The 21994-nt window shown below is 43.7% G+C and overlaps 1 protein-coding gene across 10 annotated transcripts in view; it reads left to right on the top strand.

The window, feature by feature from the left end:
• Positions 1 to 21994, top strand: part of TRPM3 (transient receptor potential cation channel subfamily M member 3) — an 805281-nt gene that overhangs the window by 715619 nt on the left and 67668 nt on the right. For 6 of the 10 annotated variants that reach the window (XM_043565210.1, XM_043565214.1, XM_043565219.1 and 3 more), the window contains 7 exons: positions 2452 to 2487; positions 2646 to 2786; positions 6008 to 6037; positions 6910 to 7199; positions 8103 to 8331; positions 10710 to 10877; positions 15733 to 15873. In XM_043565210.1, the coding sequence (XP_043421145.1) occupies positions 2452 to 2487; positions 2646 to 2786; positions 6008 to 6037; positions 6910 to 7199; positions 8103 to 8331; positions 10710 to 10877; positions 15733 to 15873 (1035 nt within the window). The remainder of the gene's footprint in view (positions 1 to 2451; positions 2488 to 2645; positions 2787 to 6007; positions 6038 to 6909; positions 7200 to 8102; positions 8332 to 10709; positions 10878 to 15732; positions 15874 to 21994) is intronic. The other 4 variants (XM_043565212.1, XM_043565217.1, XM_043565218.1 and 1 more) reach the window with 1 other exon arrangement.

Below are 21994 nucleotides of genomic sequence, written 5' to 3'. Positions count from 1 at the left end.
TAGGAGCCATAGAGTTGCACCCATTTCACAGCGAAGCCTTGAGGGAAACCAGTTGATTTACGAAGGACAGACAGAAAGAAGCCCAGGGCAGTTGATTCACAGCCAGGGTTCTCCACCCTGCCTGCCTCACTGTGCCCAGGAAAATAACACAAATGCGGGGCCTCTTCTGTGGGTCATCCTTGTAGACGCAGATGAGATGAGGCAGACCCGGAAGGGTCCAGACTTCGGGGTTCTTTGACTCTTGAAATAACAGGCCTGTCTGTCGGGTACAGCTGACGATCCAGAAACCCACAGCCTTGTTAAGCAGTCCCAAAACAATGGAGAAAAGTGGTTGCGTGAGTAATATTTGTAAACTCAGTTTCATGTTTATGGAAAGGGCAGTGCATGAAAAGTTACTATCTAAAGACTTCCTCAAAGTTCCCTTTTCTCTGTTTTTGCCATGCTTTGCATAAAGAAGTCAGACACTTCGTCTTGTCTGACCACCTGAGGATAGCTTAACTTGCCAACACAGGCAGATTCATGAGAGAGTCCTCAGAGGAGATTCCGAAATTCTGAGAATGGTTGGGGAGGACAATAAGACCATCTTCAGGAAGGGACATTTTGGTTGGGATTCTGATGAGCCAAGGTCAAGGATGTAACACAAAGTGCTTCCACCGCAAGTGTGATGGCTTTGCTCAGCTGCCTCAAATTGGGTCCCCAAGCCTGCTTTGTGCCCCAAGCCAAGGGAGAGGTGGAGCTTGATGGGCAGGGCTAGGAAGGGTCGGGGGTGGTAAGGGAGTCTAAAGAGCAGCACCAGGATCTCCTGTGCTTAGGCTCCTGTGCTTAGGCTGCTGCTTCATTTGCTCTCCGTTCATTCCTTCTCGTTCCTACTCCACTGAGAACACCAATGGAGCGATAGGCGTTATTTCAAGTCAGTTTCCACGGTGATACGGGGCTATCCCAAACAGGATGACTCACAGACTGTGGCCAGTTAGTTCCAATACTGACAAGAACACAGTACTGAAAAACCTGAAACTGAGACTTGATCCCAACCACATCCATTAATTTCACTGTTTTACTCATTCACATTCTTACCAGCAAAGATTCTGAATGCCTACCACACACCAGCCACTATAAAAGGCACTGGGGATACAAAGATCAATAAAGCAATTAAGGCTATGGGTTTGATAGGGAGGATACAGTGGGCCACCTCTAACCCTGAACCCCTTACAAATGTATGCTGTTGACCATAGCAAAGCTGAGGAAGCATAACTGAAAACCTACCCTCAGTTAGCAAAACAATTTAAGCTGATTTCCTTATGATGACTATACACTGTAAATTTTCCGATTTTGTCATGTGAGCCCACCCGAACCTTTGTTACTAGAACAGCGATTCCACAAACTTTGGTGTATATCAGAATCACCTGGAGAGCTAATAAATCGTGTAGAGGCCCATACATTGAAGCAGGACAGGGGCCAGGCCTTTGTACTGTCACCAAGTTTCCCAGGTGGTTCTGATGCCACCGAAATTGAATAACCACCATCAAATCTCACACAGCATCTGGAGTGAGTCCTCCATTAAGGACAAAAGTAGACAAAGCCCTCGTGCTTCTCCTATATATATCCAAGGGCATAGTGCAAGTGCTCCCTACACAGTGTGGTACCCTTGCCATTCATGGTATAGGGCATACTTTTGCATCAAGGAAATAAACCAGACAGTGAATTAATCACACCCTTTGAAACTCACTGTGCGCTCAGAACTTCCCACAAATGGAATTAATCCTTCCTTGACCTAGCAGAGCCAGTATCTTTCCTTACACCCTATAGAGCACCTTTTAGGTGTAGAAGCCAGTAATGAGTAGACAACGGTAAAACCTCTTGTGTTTTCGCACCTATATATGCAAGCAGCTGAAACTTACCCCATAAGAAGCACTCTTTGAAAGAAAATATCCAAAATCTGCTTAATTCTGAGAAAATAAATATTCCCTTGATAGAATCTCTTCTGATGCCACTGTGTTTCTCTTAATAACCACCAGGGGTGCTCCTAAATGACTTCATCCTGACATCCATCTGCTCTCCTCCTGTGAAAAAGGTGCCAAATTTGTTTCATTGTTAATAGAGGTCTTCCCAAGGGAGATCTGAACTCTGAGCAGAGTCCACCTGATGCAGGCCCTGGTAATAACAACCATCTTCTGGAAGGAGTCTTCATTTAGTGAGCATGAAGAGGTCAGCAAGAGAGAGGTAACAAGCCTGGGCCAGAGGCAGAGCAGCGCAGGGGGCCCGGAGAACATCTGGGGGAAAGGAGTTGCCAGCGACTAGGACTCGTAGCATTTGCCATGTCAAGCCTTGTGTTTCTTTCTGCTACACTGGTGTTTTTTTCTCCCCAGCTGAAGACTTGAATAAATATTTTGATTTTCTGTTATTGCCGACGATTACTGCATCTTCTTATTTAACTTATGTCTTCTTTCCAAGCGAGAATATCCAGGTTTCGGTTGGATCTATTTTAAGGTGAATTAATTAACCAGCATAATAATACATTCATATGTTTCTTTTTTAATTATTTTTTTTACTCTAAAATAGTTACAGAACACATGGCATAGAATCCCTAGTAAACCACGCTGTCTTTTGGATGTGTTTGTGTGTGTGTTTTCCTTCTTCCCTGATAGGGGAACCTGCCCCCAGACTATAGAATCAGCCTGATTGACATCGGCCTGGTGATCGAGTACCTGATGGGCGGGGCTTATCGCTGCAACTACACGCGCAAGCGCTTCCGGACGCTCTACCACAATCTCTTTGGCCCCAAGAGGGTGAGTTTTGCAGCAAGTTTCCTCTTCTGGACTCCTGGGAGGACTAGGGCACGACACATGTGGGGTGTGGCTTCGTTATCTCCAAAGAGCATCTCAGATAAGAAGGCAACTGGTCTACCCACCTCTTCCTCCCTCCCAAATCCTTCAAAAGGAAGAAAGAAAAAAGGCAATGTATTGGTTGATACACTCCTTTCTCTTCCCCAGAAGGTCCAATTAAAATAAGAAACTGGCAACTGGGAGTGAGCCTTAATGATCAAGGAATAATAATGAAAGTCAAATTAATCCTATCTATCTCAGTGGTTTGAAGGTTTTTGGTCTTGGGGTCTATTTATACCTTTAAAAATTATTGAGGACCCCTGGACCCCAAAAAGCTCTTATGTATGGGAGTTCTATCTATGGGTATTATCATGTTAGAAAGTAAAGACTTAAAAATATTTATTCATTAATAGTTAATATTAATTCATTTTAAGTTAACCATAAGAAGCCCATTAGATGTTAGCATAAATAATGTATTTATGAAAAATAACGATTTTGGGGGCGCCTGGGTGGTGCAGTCGGTTAAGCGTCCGACTTCAGCCAGGTCACGATCTCGCGGTCCGTGAGTTCGAGCCCCGCGTCAGGCTCTGGGCTGATGGCTCAGAACCTGGAGCCTGTTTCCCATTCTGTGTCTCCCTCTCTCTCTGCCCCTCCCCCATTCATGCTCTGTCTCTCTCTGTCCCAAAAATAAATAAACGTTGAAAAAAAAATTAAAAAAAAAAAAAGAAAAAGAAAAAGAACGATTTTTGTGATAAGAGTAGCATTGTACCCTTTTTGCATATTTCTGTAATATCTGGCTTAATAGAAGACAGCTACATTCTCATATCTACCTTTGCATTCAGTCTGTTGCCAGATGTTTTGGTTGAAATATACAAAGAAAAGCTGACTTCATACAGACATGTAACAAATATGACAAGTATATACATATATGTAGAGAGAGAGAGAGAAGGAGCATTTTAATAATCTTTACAGATAATTATAGATATTCTTTTTTGAAGTTACATACATCAAAACAAGTGGCAGGTTTTTTTTTTTTTAATGTTTATTTACTTTTGAGAGACAGAAAGAGATAGAGCTCAAGCAGGGGAGGGCGGAGATAGAGGAAGACACAGAATCTGAAGCAGGATCCAGCTGTCAGCACAGACGCTGGGCTTGAACTTATGAACCATGAGATCATGACCTGACCCAAAGCCAGACGCTTAACCGACTGAGCCACCTAGGCACCCCACAAGTGGCAGTTTCTTAAAGATTAGTTGCAACACGAAATCTGAAATAGCTTCAGTGAACTTTTTATACTCTGTTACTTTAAAATTCATTGGTTGATCTTACACTTTGCGTGGATCTTGTAACATCAAGGGTTGTAAAATATCGGTTTGCTGAGTTATACAGATCTCACTGTTGACACATTTCATTAAACAATTTCAAAAACTCACATTCATTAATATCCCTTCCAATCTTGTCAGAAAAGTCTTTAACTTCTGAAAAACTGTCAAGGTCATGGGGGAAAGGATATACAAGTTTTCAAAAATTCTCCTTTTTTTCTAATTGCTGCTTGGAAAATTTTGAATTTTGCCATTGGCAACAAATACCATCAGTTACTTTCCTTGAAACAATAGCCCCACTTCGGCCATTTCCAAAAATATCTGCCAAATGTCCAAGACTAAATAAACATAGTTTGTCTGGCAGTCATTCCTTCCAGCAGACAGTGCATGAAACAATGTGGCCACAAGCCAAGGAACTGCGTGTTTGTCCTCAGGACAACCCATCATAGCTCAGTATGTAAGGAAAGCGCTTAACCCATACTTGCCATTTCGTCCCTCAAAACCCTGAAAAGACATTTCTTTAGCATCGAAGATAGAGATTTAATAAAGTTAATATTTTTTTAGGCCTCATCAAGGGCTTCTTAAGTAAAAACTGATTTTTGTTTGTTTTTAAACTTCAAGTGCCTAACAGTGGAACCTAATGACCACTAGTAAAGTTTGGTGCCACTGCCTTCATTCCTGCCACCCCCCCACCCTGCAGTTTTATTCACCATTCTTTTATACCATCATTGCAAATGTTAACACAGTGTCAAAGACAAGGAACATCTTAGTATTATTAGGAAAACACCTTTGACTTCACAGAGACCCAGATATCACAGGGTTCCTGGACCGCATTTGGAGAGCTGTTACACTAGCTGGTGGTTGGCATGATTTTTTTATTTTTAACGAGGCTTATCTTCTGATTTTGAAAGTATTTTGTGGTGCTACGAGGCCACTTTGAAAACGCCAGGAAGTATAAATAAGAAAAAAAAAATCACACAAATTTCAAACTGCTGGGCACTTCAGAAGCTAAAAGGAAAGAAACGGAGAAAGGCAAGGTCCAAGCTATTCCTACTTGAGTGGTCAAATCAAATTTGGAGGAATGGTAAGGGCTGCAACCTTACTATTTTAGTCAACTTTAAAGAGAGCACTCAACCATTCTGTAACATTTAACACAGAATGGGAATCCCTGACCCCTGAGATGTAATTTTGTGCCTCCCCTCATTAGATATAAATCAAGGGCTGTAATCTGCTGAGTTGTCTTCTCTCTCCGTCTTGGCCTGTGGCTATTTCGCACATTCCCAGCGTGACCATTTATGCTACAGTATGTGCTGGCACTTTCCACACCCCTGAGCACCTTTTGCTACCATCGGCACATGCCCTTGTGGTCCCATGACCCTTTGCTCTACTGGACAGCTGCATAGGCGACATGAAGTATCTGAACATATATTCTGAGTAATATTCCAAGTCTCCAGGTAACAGAGGTATTTCAGAGGTTTGAGAAACATCTCATGGTTTGAGTGAACATTTCATGGCTTACCCAAGTGCCTGAGATCATGGCGATGTCAGCTAAATAAGATGGTTCTAGGAAGATGGAAGAAATTTTGGTCCATGAAAGAGATTATAAATCTGCAGGCTCTACCCTGGGGCAATCTCATTGTGCCCCTCTAGATATCTAATTTTCTATGATTCACTAAAATCACTAAATCCCTAATTCTAGAATTTCTATAAATAGGTTCCTCTTGTAGCATTTTATTTAGTGAAATGAATAAATGCTATGTGGTACCATAGAGATGTTCTATTACCTGGTTAAGATATAATAGGATTCTTTTCTTACCTCTATAAAGAAAGATCTAACTTTATGTATAACATTTTTTTAAACAGCCCAAAGCCTTGAAACTACTGGGAATGGAGGTGAGTATTTGCCCAAATTATTAATGTCAATTATTTGTATATATGTATATATATTCATTATTCATTAATATATTCATAAATATTCATTCATATATTCTTTATATATATTCATTCATATATATTCATTCATATACTATATATATATATACATATATATAAATAATTGACATATATATATTCATTCAATTGGTAAGGCTTAGTACATGATTCTAAAATAAGGAAGTGGACTTTTTCCCAGTGTTGAGAGGGCAAGTCACAGTAGCCTTGAAAATTCCACCCTGAGGTTACATTAGCAAGAAAATAAATCGTATTTGAAATACTAACTCGATAACCAAGGAAGCATATAAATTCCAGTAAGTGAAATCTATTCATGGGTGTTTACAAATGGCAACTGATCCAAAGGCCAGAAATACTTCACAAATGCACCTGAGAGGTATGTAGAAACTCGAGATAGATTATCTGTTTCCCAGCTTTTGTTCATGTGGGTATTGTGGCTTAGGCACCTGCAAGTATAGGATGTCTTTGTCCTTTCAGAGAAAAGGGTAGTGCTGTCCATCATGAGGCACAAATAACCTTACACGTAGGGGGAAAAAAAAGCGGACAAAAGTAAAGGAAGGAAGGAAGGGAAATTGAAAAATACCCACTGAAAAATACTTACTAAAAGTTGAAGTACAACACTGACATGTTCCCATAGGGCTGATCTTGTTTTAAAGTTAGGAGTGAGTGCTTCTGGGATAGGTGCTGGGAAAGGCTAGTTCATTCTGTATCAATCCCAGAGCAGGTTCCGTAGTACATATACAGTAAACAACCATATGATATATTTAGTTGACTCATTTCTCACTCCACCTCTGTTTTTTTCCCTAAAATGACAGGATGATGTTCCCTTGAGGCGAGGAAGAAAGACAACCAAGAAGCGAGAAGAAGAGGTTGACATTGACTTGGACGACCCTGAGATCAACCACTTCCCTTTCCCTTTCCATGAGCTGATGGTGTGGGCCGTCCTGATGAAGAGGCAGAAGATGGCCCTGTTCTTCTGGCAGCACGGCGAGGAGGCCATGGCCAAGGCCCTGGTGGCCTGCAAGCTCTGCAAAGCCATGGCTCACGAGGCGTCTGAGAATGACATGGTTGATGACATCTCCCAGGAACTGAACCACAACTCCAGGTGGGCCAGCCCAGCAAATGGGGTGGTCAAGAGGGGGCAAGAAGAGGAGGCAGGCCCCAAATACTGGAGGGTCTGAGCTACCCAAACCATTTGGCAGAGGTAGGGTCACCTCAGTGGTACACACAGAGGTTGGACACCAATAGTTAACATTTATGGCAAACAGTGCTAGATACGCAAGTCCTCACAGATATGTAGATTTTATTTCAGCCTCTCAACTGCCTCAAGAGGTACGTCCTCTTATTATGCATATTTTATATTTAAAATTTTTTTCAGTATTTATATATTTCTTTTGAGAGAGAGAGACAGAGACAGAGACAGAGCACGAGCAGGCAAGAGGCAGAGAGGGGGGTGGAGACACAGAATCTGAAGCAGGCTCCAGGCTCTGAGATGTCAGCACTGAGCCTGAAGTGGGGCTCGAACTCCTGACCTGAGCTGAAGTCAGACTCTTAACCGACTAAGTCACCCAGGTACCCCTATTATGCATATTTTAAAGCTGAAGAAAGTGAGACTCAGAGAATTTAATTAACTTGTCCAGGATCCCAAGCTTGTGGTTGATAAGGCTCAGCTATGAACTGAGGTCTCTCACGTGTAAGAAGACCTACCACACTCTACTTGTTGATTTGTTTTGGTCTGCCTCCCCCATCCGTCGCCTTGAATTGGGGGCCTTGGGTACCAGGAGCATGTCCTGTTCGGCTTATACCCCCCAGTTCTAAACACAGTACCTAGCACATGGTGGACGCTTCATGGGTGTTGGCTAGATGAACACGTGAACAGACTATACCCTATGAGCAACAATGGGGCCACACAGTAACCCCCTTTTGTGGCCTGGCCAGTGGGCCCCCACTTTCATCATCCAAGTCTCCAAGATGGCCAAAGGACAACCCCTCACATTCTGTCTTTCAGGGACTTCGGCCAGCTGGCGGTGGAGCTCCTCGACCAGTCCTATAAGCAGGACGAACAGCTGGCCATGAAACTGCTGACGTATGAGCTCAAGAACTGGAGCAACGCCACCTGCCTGCAGCTTGCTGTGGCTGCCAAGCACCGCGACTTCATCGCACACACGTGCAGCCAGATGCTGCTCACCGACATGTGGATGGGCCGGCTGCGCATGCGCAAGAACTCGGGCCTCAAGGTCAGCGCGCCCAGAAGGCCCTGTTGGCTGTGAGGACCGGAGGGTTGGTTTGGAGCTTTCCGAGCTGGTGGAACTAGGCATTTTCTTATCTCAGGAGGGTGGTTTTAAGCCCCAACCGTGACTCAGAATCTTCTATATAGTTTTGTTTTGTTTTGTTTTGTTTCATACAGAGACTACAGCCTACCCCAAGTTCTGCTAAGTCAGAACCTCTGGAGATGGCATGCCTAAACATTAGTATTTTGCAAAAGATCCAAAGGGGATGGTCACACACAGGTACCATAAGAGGTACCATTTGCTCTGGCATAAGCCATGCTGCACCAGGAACCGCGTACCGGGCAAACTTGCGTGGCCGTGCAAACCTCAATGCCTTGGCCCTCCTTTGTACCTTGTCATAGACACCTTGGCTCCCCCCAGCTATGCTTGAGAAATGTTTTCACCTGAAATAAAAATGAGATGGGTTTATGTGTAAAGATGTTGCTAGATCATCTTGGTCTGTTCTTAACTGATGAAAAACACGTTGCAGACCAGTTATGTAGAGTCTGAGTCCATTTTAGGTTTCTCTTAGCCTGTACATGCACAGTTATATCTGTATAAGTTTTCATTTTTTTTAAGAAACCAGGGAGGATACAGAGCCAAGTGTTTGTAATGGTTACCTTGGGGGCTGAAGGTACAAGACATAGGATGATGTGTGGCTTTGCTTCTTCATGTTTTCCTCAGTGTTTTACAAGGAAGACATTTAATTGGAAGAAGCAAAAGAAAGAGAAAATGGGAGAGAAAAGACTGAAAGGAGTTTTCAAATGCTTTCTCTGTTTAGAGTTTGTGGCTGTCACAACTGAAGCCAGGCTCATATTTACCTGGGAAATTCCTGGTCTAGGCAACTCTGAGGTCAGCCCAAGGCAAAAAGGCCAGAGCAATCGGCTAAGGCCACCCTGATGGAACCAGCACCCCTCCCCCATCCTCCCTGCAGGTTCTTGGCCCCAGAGTCTCAGAAGAGCTCCATGAAGTGGGTCATGGGCACCCTATAGCTGCACTACCAGTGACCGCCAAGCCTGGCTCTCAGATCCGAGGACAGGGTGTCATGTCCCCTCGAGACTGCCAGCATGCCACCCGAGCCTTCTCAGGCCTGCCAGTCACCCTGAGTTCAGGGTCACCACCCTCCGTTTTCCCTTAGTGGCTCCAGAGTCCTTGTGGGCATTCAAGCACAGGCCACCCCTACCTCATTACTTGCGGGTCATTTTCACTCACTGTTCAGGATCTCTCTGAGCCCTCACTTTGGTGCAGTTTCTTCAAGGAGGTTCATATTCAGAAGACTTAGAGAGCAGAACCAGTTTAGTGATTGGGCGAAGAGGCGGGAGAAGATCTGGGGAAAACAAATCACGTGTGGGTTTATCATTCAAATGGAGAATGAGGGGCACTGGGTGGCTCAATGGGTTAAGCGTCCAACTTTGGCTCAGGTCATGATCTCACAGTTTGTGAGTTCGAACCCACGTGGGGCTCTGTGCTGCCGGCTTAGAGCCTGGAGCCTGCTTCCAATTCTGTGTCTCCCTCGCTCCCTGCCCCTCCCCCACTCGCGCTCGCGTGCGCGCGCACTCGCAATCTCTCTCAAAAATAAATAAACGTTAAAAAATTGAAAAACAAATGGAGAATGAGATTGCCCTCTCGTGAGAAGGGTCCATGTATTTATTACCAGCACATGGAGGCTGAAGCATATTGTTTATACATGATAGAAACACAGTGCTGGGATTCCTGGAGTGTTTGTGTAGGGGATTCTCATGGTGAATACAAAGCCCACGTGTGTGTGTGTGTGTGTGTGTGTGTGTGTGTGTGTGTGTGTGTGTGTTTCTGTTGTGCAGTAGCAAGTGCCAGGGGAATACTCCGAAATGAAAACATGCTTTCCCACTTGGATTTTCTCAAGGTCAACTTAGGACACGGAGATACCCAGATGACTCCACTTGATGTGTTAGCAAACAAATGCCAGTGGACATGCATTTGAATTGATTTCACAAAGCCAAGCGCTAATGGCTAAATGGAAGTCTGAATTCTTTCCCACTTTTTCCTTGAGCAGGGCCCCTCATTCTCCTCAGCTTCCCCCATGCAAAGTGGGTGTTAATTGGGTGGATTTGGGTAAGATGCTCCTTTTCTCCAAAAACTACTATGTGCTGTTATGTGCATAACAGTTCCTGGATGGGCACGAGTGACCCCCTGCGTGTTAACATGTGCAGGTGCCTCACTCAGGGCACACACGTGTGCCCACGCGCACGTGTGCACTCACACACACACCCCACCACCCTAGGCCCTCTGATTCTAAGAAAAAAAAAACCACCCTCATCTTAATCCTTTAAATGTGATTATTATTATTATCATTATTATTACTTTAGGTAATTCTGGGAATTCTACTTCCTCCTTCAATTCTCAGCTTGGAGTTCAAGAACAAAGACGACATGCCGTATATGTCTCAGGCCCAGGAAATCCACCTCCAAGAAAAGGAACCAGAAGAGCCAGAGAAGCCCACAAAGGAAAAAGATGAGGAGGATATGGAACTGACAGTAAGGAAAACTATCCCGTCCTTGTCCGCGGGCGGCAAGCCTACTCCACCTTTCCTGTTGATACAGCTTAAGACTCAGTGACTCCCAAGGTCACCCTCCAACCAGGTGCTTTCATTTAAGTGTGAGACCAGAGTATTACAAAAGTGTCTTCTCTAGGCACACATAACATAACAATAGGGACTATTTCTGTGCAAAATCCTTCAGCCAGGGTCACAGGACAACCCAGTGAAATCCAAAAGCCAGGCACCCCCAGTTGTCCAAACAAGCCACGCTTTATAAAGGAGCAGGTGCTGGGGCAGTCTTAGCATACGAAGAAGGCAAAGGAATGTATGTGGGGGCAGCCAGCCGAGCCACACTGGGCTGGAGCCCTTCTGGTGATCAGATGCTACGCCTTTATCTGTCTTCAGGGTCAGGCTCACACATGCAGGACTAATTGAATTTTGAGGTTTGTATGGAAGGCTTTTATTAGCTCTTCTGGTATAATTATAGAACATGGATGCTTTATTCTGCAGCGAGAAGGGGCAGCTGGGCATGGGACAGCTTCCTGCAACCCCCGCCTGAGCAGTGTGACCGCTACTGGATCGTGTCCAAAGTCTAAAAATGTCACATGCTCTTAAAGAGACAAACAGGGCTTCGGAGCTTTGGAGACATCGCGCGACAGCTCCATAGGACTTCCTTGATATCCCCCACCCTCCCCACCACCCTGAGCAATGACTGTGATGACTCAAAAAACCTGTAAGGAGAGAAAACCAGAATTGGTTTTGCTCAGGTGACAAAAGGCCCTTTCCATTAGTATACTAGTGGGAGCACCCTGTGAATTGTTTTTCCTCCAGATCAACAGTATTTCCTTCCAAAAGGAAACCATCCCAGCCCCGAGTACAGCAGGGTATAGGCATCTGGCCACTCTTTTGACTGACCAATTATTCACAGTTTTTGACTCACAGAGTTAAAAGCCAGTGTTGGTTTTCCATTTCAGGATTCTTATAAAAACCAGTGAAGGCGCCTGCTTGCCTCTGTGACAGGATCAGATGACTGTCTTCCCTAAAGATCTTACTATAATTTTCGCTTCTGAATCCTTCAAGGATAGAGAATGATATTTTAACCATTAACAGAAACAGTAGTACTAATAATACCAAATCTTTATTAGAGGGGTAAAGAGTGTTCATTCTGGAGCCAGAATCCTGCCCCAACACCTACTCACTGTGAGACCTTGGACACGGTTTCTCAACCTCTAACATGGGAATGGTAACATTGTCTCGCTCACAGGCAGTTTTGCAGTTTAAAAAGTGTACACGTCACTTCTATAGACTGGCGCCTGGCATATTGTGAACCTTGATAAATGTTTGCGAATATTGTTAGGATGACACTAAATGTTTGACGTGCACATACTCATGGAATCCTCACAAAAATCCCATGAGGTAGGTACTGTTATTATCCATTTTACAGGTGAGGAAGCTGAGACTCAGAGAAGTTAAATTGCCCAAGGTTACCTAGCTAATTAATTGCAAGGCCAGGATTAGAACCCAGACATAGAGGGGCGCCTGGGTGGCGCAGTCGGTTAAGCGTCCGACTTCAGCTCAGGTCACGATCTTGTGGTCCGTGAGTTCGAGCCCCGCGTCAGGCTCTGGGCTGATGGCTCAGAGCCTGGAGCCTGCTTCTGATTCTGTGTCTCCTTCTCTCTCTGCCCCTCCCCCTTTCATGCTCTGTCTCTCTCTGTCTCAAAAATAAATAAACGTTAAAAAAAAAATTAAAAAAAAAAAAGGACCCAGACATAGAGATCCCATTGGCCATGCTTTTAGCCTATAGCCTCAGGGATGCAGAGAATTTCTTCTTAGTCTCAAATGTAGGCATTCACTTGGTTTGGTCTACCTCATAGCAGAAAGAATCCAAAAATAATGCACGGGCCTCCTACGTCAAGTATGACTTGGCCTTGAAGCCTCAAGGAAGGACCCTATGAAGGCAGCCACAAGCTGAATCACAGTTCTCTCTGGGTGGGTCTCAAGGAAGAAAACAAAGAAGACAGCTCCCTTCTGCTCTGTGTGGAGCTGTGAGAACCCGATCCTTCAAGAAATCACACTAAAGGATGCATCTCTCAACTGAGAGCAAAGTCTGCTTCCCAGAGAATAGACCCTGTTATTGTTTACTGAGAACCTGAGGGAAAGACCTCACACTAGCTCTACTGCCTGGGCTTCTTCCCCACAAGCAGAAACAGCTAGAAGGAAAGGAAGAAGGGATTTTGTGGACTGGTAAAGTTAGGGCTGGATAGCAGATATCTTTAAGCTGGAGCCTCTTTTGACCCTAATGACAAATTCTGTCCCTGCTGGAGCACTGGTGTTCCTTACCCTGGGGAAGATTGGAGAATGCAGCATGCTGACACCTCCACTCCTTTCATAGGAAAGATATTTGAAGTTCAGTGCTAAACCAATATATCCTTTCTTGGATGGGAGCATTTTCTCCTGGCCCCTCCAAAATTATACACAAAACATGAGCTTCAATTTCATTATCAGTAGCCTTTAGTGGCCTAGTTGACTTCAATGGATCTTTCCCAGACTTGACATCTGTGTCCAGCCAGCAAAAATTCTCAAATCCATATTATGTAGTGTTGCCTGTATTTGACCCTATTACATTCTGCTTAAGGAATGTAGTCAAAGGAAATGTTTGACTACTGGGAAGAGAAATCAAGAAAATCAGTCAGTTAAGCTGCTTAGGCTGGAATTAATGAAATTTCGAAAATGCTTTACTTAAACCCACAAAAGAAAAGCTTTTAAAAAATGCATTCACTTGGGAACGTATCTGAATAATGAAAGCAAGATAGGCCGTGTTGTTTTTGGTTTTTTTCACCTGCATTGCCAGATACGTGTTTTTGCACTCTGCCTAATAAAGCTCCAACATGTCCAGAGACCCAGGGCATTGTCTCAACTCTGTTGGGGAAGCCACTCTTTCTAGAGTTTACCCCAAGATGTCACTGTCCAAGATGCCTACAACTCCCCAAGCTGCCTTTACTAACATCGCATTATGTCCCCAAATTGTATTGTATTATTGAGCAAATAAAGAAGCAGAACAGAAGCAGGGTAATTATGTTACATAAATTATAAATTATAGAAGGATGTAGCTCAGAGTTTCTTGAGGTCAGTGGTCAATATTGATAGAAGTCAAACGTGCCATATCCATCATGGAGATTGACCCAGCTCACTGATCAAAATAAAGGCTTGGATAGACCCATCGAATGGGATCTTACCTATTCATTAAGTCAAGGTAATTTCCTAGCCATAGAGGCTTTAAAGGAATGGAAGTTGCCTTGTTACCTTCTCCAGAAATCCTATTGGTTACAGGTTCATCATTTGCGATTGTTACATATTTAAGAAGGTGGATAGTTGAGGCAATGACAAAAGTAGTTGGAACTATTTGTATATCTCGAGTAAGGTGGTTTGAAACCAGAATTATCTGCTCTCAAATTCAAGATAAACAAATGGTTTCTATAATTAGATCTCTCAACTCTAAACCTGTATCCCACTCCCTTTTCCTATCCTAAATCCTTGTCAGTCACTGAGTAGTTAGAAGGATTTGCCCTGTTCTTACACTTAACAAAAATCTCATTTCCTAAACATGGTAGAACTAGCCTTGTCTTAGAATAATACCAAAACAATTAAAGTCAAGAAATTATGCTATAATAGAGCCCTAATAACACTTTTCTTTTTCCTGGCGAGAAATTCCCAACCAGATTATTTTCGTCAAGACTATCCAAGAAAAGTCTCAGTTCATTGTAACTAAACACTAGCTAGTATACACAGAGCACTTATTAAGTGCCAAATGCTTATTTATTTGTAGACCAATCCTATAGCAGGTGCCATTATTACCTCCAATTTAAAGGTAAAGAAACTAAGATTCAGAGCGGTTAAAAGATTTACCCCGGGTGCCATGGATTCTGAGCATCCAAGAGAGGATTCGGTCCTCCTTCTGAATGACTCAAAGTCTGGAACTCTTCACCAGTAGGATCTTCAGCCATATTTGACTCATCCTGCCACTTGCTACCCAGACAGGCATGCATCTGCCTTTTCTCAAAGTCTGCCTTTTTTGTGATGTTTTATGGTCATTTTTGCCACTGCTGTTGACATGGGTGAGAAGGAAATAATTCGATTCGTAAGGAAACTTCCAACAGCTTGGAGATGAGGCCTCTCCAGGTCAGGCCTGACTTCTAGTCCCACCCAGCAGAATCTCCCATGCAGAGGAAGGCATTGTGCTTAGAAGTCGCCATGAAACTAATCCCAGCAGTAATTTGGGTTTTATGAAGTTTGAGATCAGGGAACCAAGCTTTATGCCTAAGGGTTGAGGAGAGGTTTCTAACCTAACTAAGCTCCAGGCACTTCAGATAACCTCTCTAATACTCGTAACCTTTGGGTAAGTTAGATATTACTGGTCCAGTGTGTTTGTTTATTTGTTTGTTTTTACTTAAGAGTCATTAGCATGAGTAGATAGAATTCAAACCCAGATCTGCCTGTCTCACTACTATGGGGAGGGGGTGGAAAGAAAAGAGATTCCTGGCCTTCCGAGGCTATGCTCTTTCTCCTCTCAGAACTCTGGTATCTTCCATTATGGAATCTTCCAGAGCTCTCATGGCAGAAGAGAAGATAATGGTAACAGAAATCCCTAAGACCTTCCATCCCAGGCACATACCTTTGATTCTATATATGATGCAAATGCACACCTAGGGAAGGCACAACCTGTGAATCTCTGGGGACCTTGGATAAAACCCTTAGGTTCTGTGAGCATGCATTCCTGATGTGTAAAATGAGCACATTGAATCGCGTGCTCTCCAGAGCCCTGCCATGATGGTGTCGATTCTCTTCCACTGTAGGCGATGTTGGGGCGAAACAATGGGGAGTCTTCCAGAAAGAAGGATGAAGAGGAAGTTCAGAGCAGACACCGGTTAATCCCCCTGGGCAGAAAAATCTATGAATTCTACAATGCACCCATTGTGAAGTTCTGGTTCTACACTGTAAGCATCTTCCTTTTTCTTCTTCCTAATGGGTGACCACAAAGAGCCAATGTCAATTTCACATGCACCCTTGTGGTTTCCTCTGTGAGTCATAATGTAAGGATCACACAGGCAGGGATGAAAGCTTTTCCCAAGAGTTCTGTAAGACGTGTGGAGTTTGTGAGGCGGCTTCTACAGCTTCTGCATTTCTCCTCCTTGCAGAAAATAAAGGAAATGGTAAAAGTGAGAACTAACAGAAATAGAGGTGGGACGAGTATGAGTCTAGCAAAAAAATAGATGTCATTTTATAAAACACTTGTGTGTTCTGGATGGATGAGCGCTGGATCGGAGTTGCCCATTTTAGATGCCAATCCTGGGGGTAGGGAACATTTGAAGGGTAAGAGCTGAGCAGAGTTTTCAAAGTAACGCCACTAAAGGTGGGTAGCCTAAGTGCGTAACTACTCCCAATCTGCTAGTGTCATCAAACAGCCTTTCTTGTTCAGACATGATGAAACAACATGCCAACCAAAGCAGCAAAAACTACTCGAAGTAACTACAGTCACAGTGGAGATTGTTCCATGCGCACCCTGCAAATATTTTGTCTCCACAGGATGAAATCTTGTCCCTGAAATAGCCTCTTGATATGATAGAAATGGCTAGACTCTTGGTTTCCTACTTCTGTTTTTCATGAAGGTGAGCTTCCCCCAGGTCATCTCTGGTTCTCTCCAGTCACAGTGGCACTGTGCCAGATGAGGGACAGGTGTCTGTATTTTTGGCCTTTCTCACAACCAGCTACCCACCAGGCACCTGAGTCAGCAGAGGAAAATCCTAGTCTGAGGCCAAGATGACTCAAATGACCAGATGAGGTGTTTCTGTGCATGCGTGTGGTCCCGTATGCCAACACTTAACGCTGCCTTTCAGTGAGGCTTTCTGAGCCTCAGCACTGTTCACATGGGGCGCAGAAAAATTCTTTGCTTAGGAGGACTGTCCTGTGTACTGTACCATGTCCAGCAGCACCCCTGGCCTCAGTTCACTAGATGCCAGGAGCACTTTCCAGCCCCCATGTATGACAACCACAATGTCTCTGGACATCGCCAAATGTCCCTTTATGGACTTACTTTGCTACCAGCTGAAAACTACTGTTGTAAACTATGGTCTTAAAAGAAGATATAATTGAAGTATAAATATTAGATTTTTTTAGTGAAGTAAAAATTCAGGTTTGTGAATACTAAAAATAGAAAATAATTCTCCCCCGAAAAAATTAAGACATGCAAAAATAATTTCCATTTATATATTTTATGCAGATATTAAATTTACCTTGCAGGAAACAACTTAGTGGGTGACAAGCATGGACTTTGGGGTAAGACAGGCTGAGCAGAGATCCTGTCTGGGCCCCTTAGTATTACTGTGTGACCTCAAACAAGTTACTTTAGCGCTCTGTGCCAAGATTCCTTAAGATGGGGATAATAATAGTACCTACTTTGTAGGGTTTAGTAAAGATTAAATGTGTTAAAATATGTAAAGCACTTAGAACAGTGCTTGGAACGTGTAAGCACAATATAAATGTAACTGTTTTTATTCCTAGGCTAGTCACATTGCATGGCAATAGTCCGTGTTTTTATTCATCCATCCACCCAATAGTGATGATATCATTTTTTGAACACCTACTGTGAGGCACTGTTATAAATTCTTTACATATATTTTCCCTAATTTAATAGTTTTATCAAGGTAGTAATTTTACCCAAAAAAAAAAAAAAAGATAATTTTACTACATTTTACACCCACTTCTGTCCTTCCTTTTATACCAGGATGCCTCAATTACCCCAGCCTAGAACAGGGCTTGGCAAACTATATTCCCACAGGCCAAATCAAGTCCCAGATCCAGGCCTATTATTGTGGACTGTGAGCTAAGAATGGTTTTTACATTTTTAAAATTGAAATAAAATCAAAGGAATACTTCATCATATGTGAAAATTATATGAAACCCACACTTCAGTGTCCATAAATCAAGTTTTATTGGAACACAACCAAACTCACTCGTCTACCAATAATCTGAATGCTTTTGTACTAACAACTGTTGAGTCAATTACTTGCTATAGAAAGACTGTCAGGCTCTGAAAGCCTTAAAAATGAACTCTGTGGTCCTTTACAGAAGAAATTTGCTAACTCCTTATCTAGAGCATAAAAGAACTAATAGAAATAATAGTATAAAGAATTGCCTATAACCTTTACAAATACAAGACTCATTTGTCCTATCTTTCTAAGACATCTCTCTCTCTCTCTCTCTCTCTCTCTCTCTCTCTCCTTGATCATTGTTCAGCATTAACATTATTTCCTTGATTCCCTTAGTCCCCATTTATTCAGCTGTGACAATTTGTTGGCCAAGATGCTTTTAAGTCACAAACGCCTTGGACAGTGTTTTTCAGTCTTGACTACACATTGGGATCGCCTGGAGTGCTTAAAAAAACAACAACACCTGGGTTCTGTTTAATCCACCTATTTATCTATTAAAAAAAAAAATTTAAAGGTACCTGGGTTCTCTATTCTCAGAGATTCTGGCATCATTGGTCTGGGCACAACCAAAGCTTCAGGCTATTTCAAAGGACTCCGGTGGTTGTAATGAGTAGCCAGGGTTAAGAACCACTGCCCCAGACAGAAGGCCCAGTATTTTTTTCCAAAACTTCTTTGATGATAAAGAATTTTGTTAGAAATGCACATTGTGGCCCTATCACAGACCCATGAAATCTAATCTCCAAGGAGTCGCTGAAGAGGCTATATGTTTAACAAGCTCCCCAAGTGAGTCTTATAGTCCAGGAAGCTTGGGACACACTGCTCTCCTTGTATCAGATGCCTCCGAGAAGTGAAGCCTGTGTGTCCGGCTCCCTTCTGCGAGGCTGACGGTAGACTCAGCAAACCCATTGGACTGGACACCCCAGTCATGTTGTTAGTGCTTACATAATGACTTCCAGAAATCCATAGCTGTGTGTTTACAAAGCCTAGGCCTCGAGGAAGTGCATGGAGATGAGGAATGCCAGATTTTTAAGTCCCCTCCCCAGAGATGCTTAACAGTAAAATTCGCTTTAGATCAAACCTCCCATTTGCTTTCGGATGTGTTCCTTCCTATAAGAGTATTTCCCACTCTGGTTTCCAAAAATATCTCCTTCTGTGTACACTCCTAAGTTTCTGAAAGAGGGAACACACCTCATTTCCACATAAGTTCACTTCCATATCTTAGCAAGTTTCCAGAAGGCCAGGTTGGGTCCTCTTCTGTTCCAAGAAGAAAGGAGGCAGGGATCCAGCTGGCTCCTAGATCTGGTCTGTGATGAGAGTCATTTCAAGTGCCCAGCTGGAAAGGATGCCGTTGCAAGTTATAAAAGAGGAACCAAGTCAGAGGGCAAGGGATATGCTCTGGGCTTCTCCAGCATGGACAGACTCCTGCCTCTGTTTGAACACCACTGTGCCCCCTCCCCTCTCCAGGGGCAGGAGGAGAAAGCTCACCAGGGATCCACACAACGTGAAGAAAGCTCTGGTGCTTTCATTGCATAGTTTGGGAGTTGAGCATCTTGGTTAATGGAAAATGTATAAAAAGAATATATGAGCAAATAAAATGCAAATCCTTAGAGGATGCCTACTGACTTAAATAAGCATCATGAGGTTATGTTTCTGTTCAAAGTTTTGACATTCTACACACAACTTGTTAAAGCTTACAGAATATGTGTGTGTAGACACACACAATTTTAAAGCATGTCATGTTAAGGTAATCTGTAGCTAGACCCCATGAATGTTGGTGAGTTCTAAGATAGGTTGCTTCTCAGACAGCAGACAGTCCTCTGTTGTGCCATTTAAACATGCTTAAAGTCATATTTTTGGAAGTCTATATTTTGAGAGTTGTCCCAAAATGTTATATTATAGCTTGAACATGGAAAGAAAAGCATTATAGAGTAACTGGATTTAAAGAAGAGGCTGAGGGGCATTTGAGTGGCTCAAGGGGCTGAGGGTCCAACTCGTGACAGCGGCTCAGGTCATGATCCCAAGGTTGTGAGATCAAGCCCTGCGTCGAGCTCCGTGCTGGGCCTGGAGCCTGCTTAAGATTCTCTCTCTTTCTCTCCCTCTGTCCTTCCCCCACTCGCTGGCTCTCTCAAAAAAAAAAATAATAATAATAACAAATAACAGGCTGATCATGGAAGAAGCATAAGCAGTAAGGAGGGCAATTTAAAAAAGGAGAGGTATGGCTAGTTAACCAGATCAAAAGGAAACAAGTACTGAGGTAAGAGGAGATGAGGAACGGAAGTTGCTTGAAAAAAGAAGCAAATAATTATTTTAGCCACCATTCATTTGGCCTCGACAACTGTTAGGAACTAGATACAGGGGCGCCTGGGTGGCTCAGTCGGTTAAGCGTCTGACTCCGGCTCAAGTGGTGAACTCACAGTTCATGAGTTCGAGCCCTGCATCGGGCTGTCTCCTGTCAGCGCAGAGCCCACTTCAGATCCTCTGTCTCCCTCTCTCTCTGCCCCTCCCCCACCTCTCTCTCAAAAATAAATAAACATTTTTTAAAAAGGGAGATAGATATATATTCTCCAACCGCCCCCCACCTCACCCCCCCCCCAATCCTTCCAAAAGCTCTGTAAGGTCAGTAGCCCTCGTCTCCATTTCACAGGATGGAGGCCCAGGCAGGTGCATTGATGTACACGAAATGATACAGCTTGGAAATACTCGAGCTAGGATTTAAATCCAAGTTTCCCTGACTGCATCTACATTCCTTCAGCCAAACCAATACACTAAACCTGTATTCGGAGGACAGAGGCAGGTTGGAAGAGATGCTTAAATACTAAAATGCAGAGGTTCTGGAAGAATTGTGTGGGTGTCACTGGGCCTGCGTGTGACAAGAGAAGATAGTTCTTTGGAATGTGTCACAATGAATTGGGTGAAATAATAAAAACCAGGGCAGTTAGAGAGACTCATTTCCCCTAGAAGCAATAAATATGATCCAACAAACAAAAGGAAGCAACCAGAAAGAAGGATTTCAGGCCATAAGGAGGCTGAGAATATGTTTTAGAGTTTCACTATTGAAGTCTGCTGTGTCTTGTGAAATACAGTACTCGTGGGGACCGAGAGTGGATGCCCGTGTATAACGGTAAACAGGAACCATATGAACCAAATTGCATTTTAAACAGTATCCCACGTAATTTCAAGTAGAGCAGATGCCTCAGGTGAGGTTTCCACACTGTGCTAACAGCCCCAGAGGGAAGGAGTGGGGGCCGAGGTGTGGATTAAAGTGACAGTCCGTGAGGGGCACCTGGGTGGCTCCGTCAATTAAGTGTCTCACTTCGGCTCAGGTCATGATCTCCAGGCTTGTGAGTCTGAGCCCCACGTCGGGCTCTGTGTGGACAGCTCAGAGCCTGGAACCTCCTTTGGATTCTGTGTCTCCCTCTCTCTGCTCCTTCCCCACTCACACCTTGTCTCTCTCAAAAAAAAAAAAAAAAAAAAAAAAAGTTAAAATTTTGTTAAGTGACAATCCCTGAAGGGGTGAGTAGACAAGAGCGCATCCCTCAGGTGTCAGGTGGAGAAGGAAGAGCCTCTCCACAGCTGCGCTCCTGACCTCACTGAACTCTGACATATGTTCACCATACAAGAGACCAGAAATTATATGGTTGTGTCTGTAAATGCGTCATCATAGGGGCTTTAAAAATACCTTTGACTCCTATTCAGAATCTATGTATCCATTTTATTAAAAAAGGAAAGGAAGGAAGAAAGACAGCGAGCGGCCCCATTAGCAGAGAAAGGAACGTTTCTCGAGCTCTGTGGGGCCACCAGTTCCCCTTTCTGTCTCGCAGTCAGGCTGTACCTTTCCCCACCTGCTAAGGTGCCTGCAGGGCTCCAGAGTCGCACTGTATCTCCAAGGCCTCCACCCTTTTGCCCACACTGTGTCCTATTCTTTGCTCTGTGGGCTCTGAAGAGTGCAGACAGGAATAAACCCGCTCTCACTTCCTGCTCACAGCCCCCGGGGCCCCGAAAGCCAGCAAGCGCCTTACTCAGCTTGAAGCGTTGCCTAGAGAAGGTTGAGCTCGTTCGCCATTTCCCCGAGGGGGAGTTTTTCTCCAGAGGTTCCGCGGGCCCTGACACAAGAACCCCACCAGCCCTC

The sequence above is a fragment of the Prionailurus bengalensis genome, chromosome D4 (assembly GCF_016509475.1).
Source record: "Prionailurus bengalensis isolate Pbe53 chromosome D4, Fcat_Pben_1.1_paternal_pri, whole genome shotgun sequence".
NCBI classification, from domain to species: domain Eukaryota; kingdom Metazoa; phylum Chordata; class Mammalia; order Carnivora; family Felidae; genus Prionailurus; species Prionailurus bengalensis.
Note: the sequence above shows the minus strand (reverse complement) of the source record. Positions and strands in the feature narration are given on the sequence as shown.